Source organism: Borostomias antarcticus, assembly GCF_949987555.1.
Source record: "Borostomias antarcticus genome assembly, chromosome: 4".
Classification (NCBI taxonomy): domain Eukaryota; kingdom Metazoa; phylum Chordata; class Actinopteri; order Stomiiformes; family Stomiidae; genus Borostomias; species Borostomias antarcticus.
Window position 1 is genome coordinate 18,341,116 of NC_140237.1, and position 15,183 is coordinate 18,356,298.

Below are 15,183 nucleotides of genomic sequence, written 5' to 3' on the forward strand. Positions count from 1 at the left end.
ACTGTAGGAATAAAGAAAAGTCAAAATACCCAACGAACAGAATATGTTTGATATAGCTACATTAGTGCTTCCCCTAGGTTGGCAGATTAGGTGAAGAATGCGCACATATAATCATGAAACTCGTCGTCTTCCAGTCGATCTAGTAGTCAGTAAATTTGACCAAATGTCAAGAGGTGAATATCATTGGATTCCACTCAGACTACAGAATCCAGCTATGAGCTTTTGAGCAGTGGATTGCTGTCCTTATAAGGACAGAGAATAACTGCCCATTCACCACCATTCAGTTGGTACAATACATTACATTTCCCCATTCATTCTCTATGATGGCCGTTTTGATATGTGTATATTGGGTTTGGGGGGGGGGGGAGGGGGGTAATGCAAGAGGGGATGCAACTATGTCATGGCAATTGCATTTTGAATGGGGAAAAATCTTAAAACTAAATCTTGTCTAAAGTCAGATCATTCGTTCTTTACTGGTATCTTTTATTACCTGCTCTGGGCAGAGAGTAAAACTATTTTCGGTTGTGTGTGTGGGTGATTCTGTTTGTTTGTTTGTTTGTCTGTTAGTGGGTCTGTTAGTTTGTAATCAGGATTACTAAAAAAGGAAGAACCCATTAAATTTTGGGGTGGATCCGAATCACAGGGAAGATGCAACCATTACCAAAATGTCATGTCCAAGTGAGCAGAAATGTTCATATGCTTCGAGCTGGCATGAATTATGAAGGAATTATGAAGTCCATCATAATAGGTAAAACCTATTAAAGCTATCTCCTCTCCCTATCTTCTCCCAGATCTGTTGGTCAATTACCACCACATTTGCTACACTGCATCTCCAGACTGTCCTCCACAAATGATTTTCACAGATTTTTGAAATTGAGCCCACAGCGCATCAACATGTCCAAACATTTCAAACCCCAGCCAGTACAGTGGACATAGAGCAGTGTGTCACTTATGGAGCATATAGATAATAGATTAGATTAGATAAGATGGATGGATGGATGGATAGAACAAACCACAGTGGGCCCATGGGCACTTTGCACTAGTATGAATTTGAATCCAGCTTTAGCAACACAGAGAAGGTAGACCTGTGGCCAGGCTTATCTAAGCACCATCTTCCCCTCACATTGTGTGATACAGTGGCTCTATCCCAAAGAGTAGCTGCCTGCTGCTTACCTGTCTAGCGAGGCAGTATCCTTTGAATGAATGAATTAATTAAACTTTTATTAATTAAACTTTTATTGAATATGGACATCACAATTACATTGGAACAGTCACAGTGGACAGACCAGATGCATTGCTTAAGTGTTTGTAGCACAACACCAGTCCATAGGAGGCTTTTCTAAATGATAATACATTAAAATCACAAATCACCGCTTTCACTGCCACCTAGTCTGGCAGCGCACCCGACCCCGATAGTTCCTCCCGCGGGTGGTGGGTCCACGGGACAGAGGAGATGGTGTTTCCACGTAGCTCTTTCGGGCTGGGCCCGGCCACCAGGCGCTCGCAGGCGGGCCCTCCGTCTGGGCCTGGCTCCAGACGAGGGCCCCGGGCTTCCTCCGGGCCGGGTCACTCTTCCACTTAGGTCTTGGTCCATCTGGGTTTTTACCTGTAACCCCAGGTAGGGGGGCTAGGGGGTACTACCACTTGCCCAAGGTGGACCCCCAGACTAGTGGAGGGAAGGAGACGTCTTACTTCTACATTCTAGTTTTGCACAGAAAACTAGCCACTGCCCTTTGGAACCACCGACCAGCTCTTCACTCTCACAAGGATCTTGGAGGGGGCTTGGGAGTTTGCCCAACTTGTCTACATGTGTTTTGTGGACTTGGAGAAAGCTTACGACCGGGTCCCTCGAGAGGTCTTGTGGAGGGTTATGCGGGAGTATGGGGTGAGGGGATCCCTACTTAGGGCCATCCAATCCCTGTACACCCAGAGCGAGAGCTGTGTCTGTGTCCTCGGCAGTAAGTCGTCTTCCTTTCCGGTGGGGGTTGGTCTCCGCCAGGGCTGCGCTTTGTCACCAATCCTGTTTGTGATTTTCATGGACAGGATATTGAGGCGTAGTCGTGCTCGTGCGGAGGTGGGTTTGCAGTTCGGTGAGCTGGGGGTCACGTCGCTGCTTTTTGCAGATGTGGTCCTGATGGCATCATCTGCCTGCGACCTCCAGCACTCTCTGGATAGGTTCGCAACTGAGTGTGAAGCGGCTGGGATGAGAATCAGCACTTTTAAGTCTGAGGCCATGGTTCTCAGCAGGAAACCGGTGGTCTGTCCGCTCTGAGTAGGAAATGAGTCCTTACCCCAAGTGAAGGAGTTCAAGTATCTGGGGGTCTTCCGGGTTTTCTCCGGAGGGTGGCTGGGGTCTCCCTGAGAGATCGGGTGAGAAGTTCAGTCATCCGGGAGAGACTCGGAGTAGAGCCGCTGCTCCTTTGCATCGAAAGCAGCCAGTTGAGGTGGTTCGGGCATCTAGTGAGGATGCCTCCTGGGCGCCTCCCTAGGGAGGTGTTCCAGGCGTGTCCGGCTGGGAGGAGGCCGCGGGGTAGACCCAGGACTAGGTGGCGGGACTACATCTCCGCACTGACCTGGGAGTGGCTAAAGATTCCCCAGGCAGAGCTGGTTGATGCTGCCAGGGAAAGGGATGTCTGGGGCCCCCTGCTGGAACTGCTGCCTCCGCGACCCGACCCCGGATAAGCGGATGAAGATGGATGGATGGAGATGGATGGATGGAAAATCACAAATCAGATTCTAACAATCACAGCGCATGATTAACAGAGCGAGAGGTCCATGATCACAACAACAAAACCAGTCTGTATCTACACGTGAGCACATGTCAGATTTTAACCATACTTTGATTCCTCTGTTAAAGACGTTGACATTGGACTCCAGTTTTAAATCAGTAGGCAGAGAGTTCCGTTAAGTTTGGCCCTTTAACTGAGAAGGTAGACTGTCCAAGCAAGCTCTTGCACATGGGAACAGTACAGTCACCATTATTGGAAGCTTTTCTATTTGCTCTGCCAGAGCTCCAACGTCTAACCACCAGTCCAGAAAATAGAGATGAAACATAGCTTGTGAGGTTTGTGACCATGATGTGATAAAGTAAGACAAGTGGGAGAGAATCATAGCATGCATGTAAAGTTGTGCAGTTATAGTTGACAGATCCTTTCTAATAAAACGAAAACAGTTTAAGTTAGGTTTGACATTCTTACATACATAATGTACCTGTTTGTCAAATTGTAGGTTCTTATCTAACATGATTCCTAAGTACTTGACCTCATTCACTTCGGCAATTATTTCATTTTTAATGCACCTCAGACAAATCATTCACAGGCCTGTTACATATCGATATACACATAGATACAGTTTTCTTGACATTCAAGGTCAAGTGAGACAACACGAGCCAGTTAGAGATGTTCTGTAGAACCTGGGTCAGGTGCTCAGCTGCCATGCTAGCTGTTTTAGCAGACATATAGATGATGGTTTCGTCAGCTTACATCTGGCAGCTGACACCTGGACAACTTTGTGGTAAGTCATTAATGTACATGGTGAACAACAAGTACAGACCCTTGCGGTACTCCCATGCTGTTAGTAAGCAGTTGAGATTTTCTCCTCATTGACCTTGACACACTGTTGTCTCCGCTCCAGTTATGACTTAAAGGTATAAAATGTTGTATGTGGATTATTTCCCCCAACTAGTGTCTAAAGATAAGAATTTATTTAACGTATTGGTTGCCAAAATGCCAGAGAATGCACTGTTTCAGTCAACTGTGATAAGATCTTCACTCCGAGAGGAACATAACGTTACACTAATCAGTAATCACAAGTCTTTCAGAGTGCCATGTAATAAGTTACGTTAGATGCTGTAGTGTGGAGATAACGTTAGGTCTGGCTATGCAGATTCCAAGAAAGATAACGATAGCTAGTTAGCTAGCTTACCGGTCTAGTAGAAAAGTAGCCATGTCACCATGCGACTTTATCCCATGAAACTCCATAAACTCCGTCCAATGAGCAAAGGCTGGCCCGATATTTATCCGACTTTTGCTCCTTCTTTGGTCACTGAGCTTTTGAGATTCGTATCGCACGGTTCGCCGGGGCTCAGGCAGAGAAGCAGGATGACGAAACTCAGCCATTTTACCAAACGTTTAGCTGAAAAGAGTGAGCGGAAGTGGACGGAAAAGCTGCCGTTTTATAGTCGCACACACACTTGATGCTAACCAACATCTATAATGCTGCTAATTCATGGAAGTATAACGTTAGCTGGCTACTGCTAATCTCACAGTGGTGAAGCTAGAATAGTACCTGGCAATTGGCTGGTATGATATCAACAGAGTGTCATTGTCGGGCCGTCAAAATTTCATAATGTAATAATTTCAGACAAAATATCATTTTTAATGGAAAAGCAATACTTTTACTCTGCAGCCTTCGCAAAGCCCTATGGATGTATTATTTTTGAAAAAATGTTTATTTTAATCCACATAACATATACCTTTAAACCACTGTGTTGATTCTGTGGACATCTTGAAATGTTTTAACTTAGACAAAAGGACACTGGTTAACTGTGTCAAAGGCCTTTTTTAGGTCCAGGAACACTGTCCCTACAACATGTCCTTTGACTAATAGACCCTTGACCCTCTCAATAAAATAACAATTAGCTGTTTCCATGGAGTATTTAGGTCTAAACCCAAATTGCTGTGGATGGAGCAATTGGTTGCTTTGGAGGTGTTTTTGGCTGAAGTTGCCTTGAAAGGAGTCTGAATTGAGACGGACTTCCAAGGAAGCAATGCGTTACGTCATGATGTAATGTCGCTAAATACATATCGGTCATTCACTAAAATATAATTCTGGAAAAAGTGTTTCCTGTGTAACAGAACGTATCAGTTGTCAAAACGAAAAGACAACAAACTGGTTGTTATGCTGGCCAGCTAACGTGTTCTTAAATAAATGCTTGTCTTATACGTTAGCCTAGTATTTAACCAACTGTAGCCATCCAGTCACGAATGGTCTTAGCTTCAGATGAGACCCCCCCCAGCAGTTGCTCAAAGGAGAACAAGGGGCCTTTATCCTTTATATTCACAAGTCAGCACCATGGACAGATCCCTCAGCTCCACCCTGGCTCAGCTTACCTCCAGCACCATGGACAGATCCCTCAGCTCCACCCTGGCTCAGCTTACCTCCAGCACCATGGACAGATCCCTCAGCTTGACCCTGGCTCAGCTCACCTCCAGCACCATGGACAGATCCCTCAGCTCCACCCTGGCTCAGCTTACCTCCAGCACCATGGACAGATGAGATCCCTCAGCTCCACCCTGGCTCAGCTCACCTCCAGCACCATGGACAGATCCCTCAGCTCCACCCTGGCTCAGCTCACCTCAAGCAACATGGACAGATGAGATCCCTCAGCTCCACCCTGGCTCAGCTCACCTCCAGCACCATGGACAGATCCCTCAGCTCCACCCTGGCTCAGCTCACCTCCAGCACCATGGACAGATGAGATCCCTCAGCTCCACCCTGGCTCAGCTCACCTCCAGCACCATGGACAGATGAGATCCCTCAGCTCCACCCTGGCTCAGCTCACCTCCAGCACCATGGACAGATGAGATCCCTCAGCTCCACCCTGGCTCAGCTCACCTCCAGCACATTCTCAAACTTACTATAAGCCTAATAACGTGGAAAAAAGTAGATTTTTATTAGGCCATTAGGATTGGGGGGCTTCATCCTTAAGATTCTGATCAGATCGTATATTACATACACACTTAAATTTAAAAGTACAAAGTACAAACAAAGTATCATGAATCAAGAACAAACATCAACAACAAAGTTCACCGAAAAAATATATTTACAAAAAATACCTAGCTTAGCTGGGGCATAATGCTTTGTAATATTGCTTACACTTGAGGGCCTGCACTATGGTGTCGATTTTAGTGGTGCCTATACTGTAGTTGAGTTCTCCGGAAAAAAAATATTACCCAAAAAATACATAGCACATCAACCGCAGCATCTTACATACGGTGCCCCTCGTTGTAGTTGTGTGCTGCTGATACTGATGCTTTGATGACAGAGGTAGGGGGCTCCCACCTGAAGTATCTTGGTTCGAGTCCAGTCCATCTTCACCACCATGATGGAAGGCAGAGTTCCCTCAAGGGCCAGACTGTTCCGGGTTTGCTCTTGTTCAGTCCCACCACAGAAAATACCTGTTCAGCATCTGCATTCAAGTGTGGAAGCACAAGAACCAATCTTGCCACCTGAGACAGCTTGCTGTTCAGCTCTAACTAGTCCGACTTGGGCGAACTCTAAGCTGTGTTTGCATAACCATACCATTATTCCTTTTATTTCAGTAACGTTAGCAAAGTGAAAATGCCAGTCCCCTTAATTGTGGCAAGCTAACATTAGCTAACTAGCAAGTTAACTAGTAGGCTAACCCTTACAATACAATTACTAGCGCACAGTATGAATGTATACCCCACCTGTAGTTAAGCAATATAATTTCTTTGTATTTGTATTATTGAATACCAATGGTTCGAATGAGGTGATTAACATACTTACCATTTTACTGAAAACCAACGTCCACCAACCATCCATTCGGTTCGAGCGCGCAGTCACCTCAAGTCACAAATCAGTCACATGTCACACACCTGGGTAGCGTTCTTTGAGCACGAGGGGCGACTGGAAGGCGAGATTAGCGTTCTTTCAAGGGATTTCAACATAAAGGTCCCATAAACAATTGAACTGCTAGTATTTTGGGGATTGGTCATTTCTCTGCGTGAGAATTGGGAAGTGTGTCGTGTGAGCGTGACAATAGGCTGAAATGCTCAATGTGTGCGACTTGGCAGCACTTCTCCCCAAATCATTTGACAACTTGTTTAGCTAAGTTATTTGTTACGATGTTTCTGTCAAACCCCGCAGGTATGTAACTAACGTAGCATTAGCCCAGCTAACTAACGTAGCCTAGCTAACGTTAGCCTACAGAAGAGGAAAACAAACACAGAATCTACATGGTTACTTTCTCGCCTGAAAACATTATTCAAACTCCATAAAGTGACCTATTAACAGTCATGGAGACAAAATTGCTATAATGGTCGGGGCAGTGGGGTGGGAGGATTATGGGATATCTTGACCAACGAAGGATACATCTGCGCTGCCTTCAAAATCTGCCCAGTCGGAGGCACCTCAGCAGGCAGCATATTTGTAAATATTCGATTGGGACATGACTTGATAGCCGTTAGAGACATAGTCAGTAGGCTATCTTTTGATTGATCATGATCAGGAATTGCAAAGCTCCCAGAAGGACAGTCAGATTTGCTTGTTGCGAGGTTGAGGCATCTTGCATCTTGCAGGTATGTGCATTATGTGTAAGAGATAGCCTACATTGTTTGTGTATGTTTCCCCATTTCAGTCCCAAGGCTTTACTCAACGTTATGCAGTGTGATTCTATTGTGTGGAGAGGGTCCATTGAAGAGGGTGTTGTCTGATAGAGCCATGGAGACGTGCATTACACCCCTCTACATAAAGGACAGGCTCTCAGGAAACCACATTGTGTTGGTTACAATAAAGTAGTGATGTTGCCACAAAGGAACACCTGCTAACCCAAACCTTAACCTCCAAAAACACAATTAAGATGTTTCCCAGTGGTGTGGGGAATAATGCAACCAAACTAAACTGTCTGAACTGCTGCAGTCCTGTAACCACAAACACACCTGGCGTTTCTCCATAGGACATACATGCACACTGTATGTACACAGGCACTGCTTGGAATTCAAACCTCTATATCCACCATATTCATGCTGTTCAGAGTGTGTGAACCTACAGTAGGTTCTGGTTGGATATAATTACAGGTAGGCCTAACTAATATTCACAAATACACAGGCGTCTCTTGTGCTCAGACTGTGACAATGGATAGGCTGACTGTGTGTGTGTGCGTCATTGTGTCTATGCAAACACATTTTGGTGTCTACACACTATATGCGGCACGCTTGTTTTGAACCTTAATAAGGCCGGTCTGCTTTGGGCTCCCTGGATGTGTGTGTGGGGGGGGAGGAAATGGTTTTCTTACACTTCAATTTCACGCATATTTTCTTCGCGGCTAATGAGAGCCTTAAATGCGGTGCCAGACTTCAGGCTCTGCTGTGAGGGCTGACATTTTCACACACAGCGGCACCTTGTCAGCATGGATGAAGACCCTCTACCTGGCTGTTGAAACACGGTGTGTTTGTGTGGGTCTGCAGCCATAGACAGTATGAGAGTTTTGTTTGCAGGGTCAGGGTTATGGTTAGGATTCACTTGACAGGGCTGATGAGAAACATGCTGTATTCAGCAGCTAGAAATGACATTGGAGAATCGACAACAATACCCTTTCCTACCCTACATTCTCTCGTGTTTGTGTATGTGTGTGTGTGTGTGTGGCCTGTAACTAATTGCCATTGAAAGGATCTATTCATGACCGTTGTTGTGGACGGAGTAGGAGGACGTCAGAGCGGTGAGCTCGTCAAGGCTGCAGTGCTGTCATCCTCCCACATGGCTGTCTGTCTCTCTACTTACTGCAGAGAACATACACAATGGAAGCCGGGGCTAATCAGCCAGCAGGGTGGAGAACAGCTAATGCTGGGGTTTACGCAATGAGCCGCTGCATCTAGAGACAGACAGAGGAAGTAGGGCGGGGCTCAGCTAGACAGTCCTGAATGGATATGATTCAGATATGATGAGAGATGTGTTGTATTTGAAACCCATCACAAACACACACACAGACACAGACCTGTATTGCTGGCCACAGATATAGCTTTGTACAGTAGGAGCCCAGTATGTTGTGATGGTGTGTGTGTCTTCTGCAGAGCTCAGTATGTTGTGATGGTGTGTGTGTGTATCTTCTCCAGAGCCCAATATGTTGTGATGGAGTGTGTGCGTCTTCTGCAGAGCCCAGTATTTTGTGATGGTGTGTGTGTGTGTGTCTATATGTGTATCTTCTTCAGAGCCCAGTGTTTTGTGATGGTGTGTGTGTACAGTATGTGTCTACGTGTGTGTGTGTATCTTCTGCAGAGCCCAGTATTTTGTGATGATGTGTGTGTGTGTGTATGTGTCTACGTGTGTGTGTGTGTGTATCTTCTGCAGAGCCCAGTATTTTGTGATGATGTGTGTGTGTGTGTGTGTATGTGTCTACGTGTGTGTGTGTGTGTGTATCTTCTGCAGAGCCCTGCTGCCACTCACTGTAAACTCGTCTGGAGCTCGTCATCGCCAGACGCTGACAACATCCCAGTTTAATGTGCTCATTAGGAGCACGCACGCACGCACACACACACACACACACACACACACACACACACACACACACACAATAATTGTGAGCCATGACACAGAGTATTATTGCAAAAAACCGTTTCCTTTTTAATGCTGCAGTAGAAAAAAGGTTATATGAAGTCATATAATGGAGTGCTTCATTGTCAACAACAACAACAGAAGAAAGGAACCACAGCACAGAATGCATAACAGTGTCTGTGCTGTTTACATGCCAATACTTTACACATAAGGTCTCCGTACAATGGCAGCTGTCAGTTACCACGGCAAATTAACTGCCAAGAACCGAGCAGAGCTGCCAATCAAGAGGTTAGGGTAACCATGGTTACCTTTCATATTCCAAAAAGATAAAGCTGCAGAGGGGAATCATGGGAGATTAATTAGACAGAACGAAAAAATAAAAGACCAATCAAAAAGGCATTCTACGATATGAAACAACAACCAAGAGTGTTTCTAAATAAGAGGGTACATGTGGGATTCTTCTTCACTTCTTAAAGCAACATATTTTATTGTACAACCTTTTATCTTTTTAATGTTTAAACAGCGGCACATGTACTGTCTGGTTCTAGAGGTTTAACCCTTTGAGCACGAGCTGGAAATAAAAGATTCAGGTGTAGGTTTTTTTTTTCTCTTATTTTCATATCATTTGATTAAATAACATATTTATAAAACTATTGTGCAAAACAATTTCATTAATGTATTCATATATTGTGCACCAGTAGATAGTCATACTCCTCTTAAATTAAAAATATAAAAATGATGCATAATTTAGACAGGAATTAGTTAATATGTTTTATATACATTTTTACACAGACCTGAATTTATAAAGGCCCCTGACCAAACAAAGTAAAACACTTAAAGATTTAGATTTTTGCATCACATAGCTACACAATTCAAAACTGAATGGACATGGACTTTAAAATCTCATGTGCATTTTACGATCCACACAATAGCTTCAATTTCATTCTGTTAACATTTTTGGGTTTTGGATCTAAGGGTGTAGAAGTGCTTGTCTGTACTCAGAGGGTTAAATTTCAGATGCTGACACCAGCACACAAAGGTCACATGACAGAAAGGACAGCGAGAGAAAACAGTGAGAGATAAAAGAAAAGTGCACCAGATTTAGTTACCAAATGTTTAACTAAAGTGTTTCATTAATTAAACTGTTTCATTAATGCATGCAGCTTATCGCACCTCAGTGATGCCAACATATAAAGAAACCAGATCCAATTTACATAATTTTCAAAATACATACCACTTCATTTTAAAATCTTTTTTTTTCCTTCAAACCTTCATACAGTATGTTTTCAACATTGACAACAGCACCCCTTTCTTCAAAACTGCACATCTGGAAAATCACCTTTTTTCCCAAAATGGAGAGCATTTAACACAAGTAAACCAAAGCTTGTTGGGCCAGGGTGGGAATCTACCACAGAGGAAATCAAAAACCATGTGCCGAAACTCAACAGCAGTTCAATGGCATCTTTGTGCAGTTTCTTCACTTCATAGTTTTAGTCCTTTATCAGAAATGTCTGTGAAAGGCTAAATAGAGACAGTCGGAGAGTGTGTGTGTGTGTGAGAGAGAGAGGGAGGGAGTGCAGCGAGTCCCCAGTCAGCTAGTGCTACTGTTTCTCCAGCTCGCAGACGTACATGAGATGGTCCTCTGGAGATTTGCCGTGTGTTTTGCTCAGGTGAAGCTTGACCGCGTGCTTGCTGGCAAAAGTCCGGTTGCAGAGCTTGCACTGGTACGTGGTCCCGCTGCCGTCCTCCTCGGGGGAGGGGGAGTGTGGGGGGGGCAGCGAGGACAGCGGGTGGCCGGAGTGGGGAAGGAGGCTGGGGAGCAGTTTTTCGGACAGTCCTTTGGCGTGGCGCTGCGTGATGTGGCTGACCAGCTGCTCTCCGGACAGCTTGGACAGGTCTCTCAGCCGGAAGCCCAGGTGGGACTCCAGGTGGGTCACGTAGGTGGACGGAGACCGGATCTGGGACGCACAGTCGCTGCAGAAGAACACCGGGTGACCCGAGTCCAGGTTCTTCAGGAACTTGGTGCCGCCGGTCCTCCTGAGCTGGTACTTGACGTTGGCCAGCCAGTGGGAGATGGTGGTCATGGAGAGGCCCGTGAAGCGGGAGATGTGCATCCTCTCCTGGGGACTCAGGTCTGACATCACGTACTTCCCGTCCCCGGTCAGACGCAAGCTGGAGGCAAACTGGGCCTGGAGGATGAGGAGGTGCTGGGGGTTCCAGTTGGACTGGCGGCCCTTCCTCTTCTGGGCGGGGGAGATGTCCTCGAGCTCCTCCTGCGTGGCCCCCTCGATGTCGGAGCGCTCTGACAGACTGGTGGGCGTGGAGGCCTTGGAGGCGTGGCTCTCGGTCAGGTTCCTCAGCATGTCGGAGATGTCGGAGAGGGCGTTCTCCCTCAGTGGGGAGGAGGACATGAAGGAGGCCACGGCGGCGGAAGCCTTGGCCATGGTGACGGAGGAGGAGGGCGAGACGGAGGAGGGGGTGGAGGTGGAGGAGGAGAGGGCCGCCGAGCCCAGATGGCCGCTCTTCTCGCCCTTGCCTTTGGTCAGGTCGATGGGCTGGTCGTTGTTGACGTGTTGGTAGAAGTAGCGGTCCAGGTTCTCGTTGGTCTTTTTGGTCTGGGAGGGCGTGGAGGCGGCGACGGCGGCTTTCTCCGCCAGGCTGTTGCTCATCTTGAAGAGCATGCTCATGGGGTCCAGGGCGGGCAGGGCGGGCTTGGCCGCCTTCCCCAGGTGGACGTTCATCACGGACTGCAGCGCGCTGAGCGGGTTGACGAAGGGCTGCTCGGGCGGGGGGTGGTCCGTGATGATGGCCGTGCTGCCGCACAGAGCAGACATGGGGGACTTGACGCCGGCCGCCTCCAGCCCGTTCTCCTGCGGCTCCTTCATGTTAGCGTCCCCGTTTGAGTCCTTATGGCTGCCTCCGCTCTCCAGGGTCTTGGCCCCGCCTCTCCTGTCTTTGGGTGAGTCGCCCCGGGCAGACTCTCCGGCCTCACTGCTACAAGGGGAAGGCGTGGTTCTTCTCAGGGGCGACGCCCGCACCCCCGCCCCTACACCCGGCTCTCGCATTTTTTCCTCCACCCTGGCCACCTTCTCGGTGACCTTCTTCACCAGATCCTCCATGGCCTGGAAGTTGTTCTTGGGCAGAGGGGAGGTTTGGCGGCTTGGTGAGGAGATGAGAGGCTGATTCTTGCTGCTGGGGGACAGGATCTCCCCACCAGGGAACATGAATTTGAGGGGGGAGCTCTTCCCGGAGTTGCCCAAGGAGAGCTTCATAATGTTGGGCAGCTGGTAGGCAGCGTGTATGCTAGGGTATCCACCCCAGCTGGGAGCTCCATTCTGGGCCTTGTTGATGGCCGAGGTGACGGTGTTCTCAAGGGACTTCAGGATGTCAAAGCCACCCTTAGGGCTCTCCTCCAGGTCCTCCTCTGTCAGGTAGGAGTACTTAGAGGACACGTCAAACTTCTCCTCTGCCTCCTCCTCTACAGTCTTCTTCTCCTTGTTGTTGTTTGTGGTCTCTTTAGTACACTCCTCCTCCTTCTCCTCCTTCTTGATCTCCAAGGCGACAACGGGGGACATGCTGGAGGGGGGAGGAGCGGGGGGAGGGGGGGGAGGGGGGGAGAAGGCGGTGGCAGCCAGGGGGACAGACTGGAATTTCTCCTCCACGGACGAGATGGGGATGGGGGCGGGGGTGGGGGCTGACTCCAGGATGGGCTTGCCCTTCTTGATGGCTGAGTTGGTGACCTTGATGAAGTGGCCCGTCACCATCATGTGAGCCGTCAACTCCTGCAGTGTATCGTGGGAGCTGCCGCACTCCATGCACTTGAGGATCTGGGACTTCCTGGACTCAAACTGCCAGGCATAGCTGGCTCCGTTCTGGTGCCCGTATCGGTTGTTGGGGGTGATGTAGGGGTTGGAGGTCTTCTGCAAGAGGTCATTAGGGTCATTCAGGGGTGGTTTAGGGGTACCCCCATTAGAGTCTGGGGAGCATGAGAGTTCCAGCTCGATGGGTGCTCTCTTCCTGGCCGAGGATATGATCTTGGCGGCCACGGGTGTGATGGGCTCCTTCAGAGGCACCTTCTGGTAGTGTTTGGTCTTGATCATGTGGACGCTGAGGTCCTGGAGGGACTCGAAGGAGTGGCCGCAGTACATGCACTTCAGCACCTTCTGGGCGTCCTCCTTCCCCTCCATCTCCAGGAGCGAGCGCTTGCGGGGCTTGGACCAGCGCTTGGTGCCCTCGCTGTCCGTCTCGTGGTTGTCGTCCCGGTAGTGTCCCGTCTCGTTCATGTGGACGGTCAGCTCCACCAGCGTGTCGTAGGCGCCGCTGCAGTCCTTGCAGCGGAACTTGCTTGCGCCGGTGAAGATGGAGCCGTAGAGCTTGGTGCTCTGGCGGTACAGCTGCACCGTGCTGAAGAGGCTGGGCTCGGCCGCCGGGTGGATGAGGCGGTTCTGGTGCTGCGACGCCTGCTGGAGGGACTTGGCCACGGCAGACTGGTGCCAGTCGTAGCCCCCGCTCCCACAGCTGCTGCTGCTGCTGCTACTACTGCTGCTGCTGCTATGGCTGCGTGTGGGTTTCTCTGGCGGGGGCTGGGTCAGGTTGAGGTTCAGGCTGGACCAATAGGAGTTGGTCAGGAAGCTGGTGTAGATGGCCTTCATCTGCTCCAGGCTGTCTGGGCCTGAGGTCATAGCGGCGAGGCCTCCCTCCTCCATGGCTGAGGATGCTGTCTTGGCGGCTATCATGACCGCAGAGGAGGAGGAGAGGGGGACCAGCGGCTCCTTGGCCAGGACCACCTCCTCTTCGTTCTTCAGAGACGAGCTCTCGAAGTCGGACATGCGGTCGCTGGACTCGCTGAGGTGGGACTCGCTGTCCATCTCCTGGCCCGAGAAGTCGGCCACGGGGGAGTCATGGTAACCGGGACGGTCCTTAAGGAGGAAGTCTTTGTCCTGGATCATGTACTTCATAGCGGGCTCCTCCTCCTGGGCGGAGTCCTCTCCTTCCTGGTCCTCCTCCAGCAGGGCCGCCTCCTTCTCATCCTCAGGGACATAGGCTGGAGAGAGAGACAGGGAGAGAGAGAGACAGAGAGAGAGAGAGGGGGGGGGGGGGGGGGGGTTATCACCACATACACTACGGCTAATGATGATCTCCTATTCTGCATTCATGTGATGCCGTGGAAAACAGGCAGCTGGCAGAAACACAGCTCATTGGAATTCACCTTTCGCCAAACCAATCACACACAGACTGCTACATATCATGAACTGTTGCTGTAATTCCATTTCAATTTCCCTTTTACATTTACATTGTTTTTAAATGAGAATAGCATGCCACCCTCCAACGCCCCCTTTGTTCTTAACTGCAGAGAATACAGTACGAAAAATACAGAGAAAGAGGGAGAGAGAGAGAGAGAGAGAGAGAGCAGGAGAGAGAGAGACACAAAGAGAGAGAGAGCAGGAGAGAGAGACACAAAGAGAGAGAGGGAGAGAGAGAGAGAGCAGGAGAGAGAAACACAAAGAGAGAGAGAGAAATCATTTCCTTCAACAGAACTTGCCACCTTATTCTTCTCAAGGGGCAACAGCTTGAAATTAAAACTAAATTTGAAATTAATGAAGCACATTCTGGAGGTGGCGTTCGTTTCTGAAGTAATAAATTACTTGTATCAACCTCCGAGACAGCAGTTCCTGTCTGTCAATTAATATGTTGTACGCCTCTCCTGCACCCTCTAATGCGTTTCCTAACCGACACTCTCACCATTTGAATTAAGCATTTTCACTCATTACTCTGCACAACCTCGTCTTCTCGTAAATAAAAATGAATGTGTGTATGTTTCCCAGAGACAAATCTCCAGCAGCAAAACCCATTTGCTTCAATTACCAAAGATTAGAAAGTTTAGAGTTA

At 48.4% G+C, this 15,183-nt stretch overlaps 1 protein-coding gene across 1 annotated transcript in view; it reads right to left on the bottom strand.

The window, feature by feature from the left end:
* Positions 1 to 10,895: 10,895 nt before the first annotated feature.
* Positions 10,896 to 15,183, bottom strand: part of tshz3b (teashirt zinc finger homeobox 3b) — a gene marked incomplete at both ends in the record, with an annotated part of 18,452 nt that continues 14,164 nt past the window's right edge. Inside the window, one exon of the mRNA XM_084436507.1 lies at positions 10,896 to 14,338. Within this exon, the coding sequence (XP_084292633.1) occupies positions 10,896 to 14,338 (3,443 nt within the window). The remainder of the gene's footprint in view (positions 14,339 to 15,183) is intronic.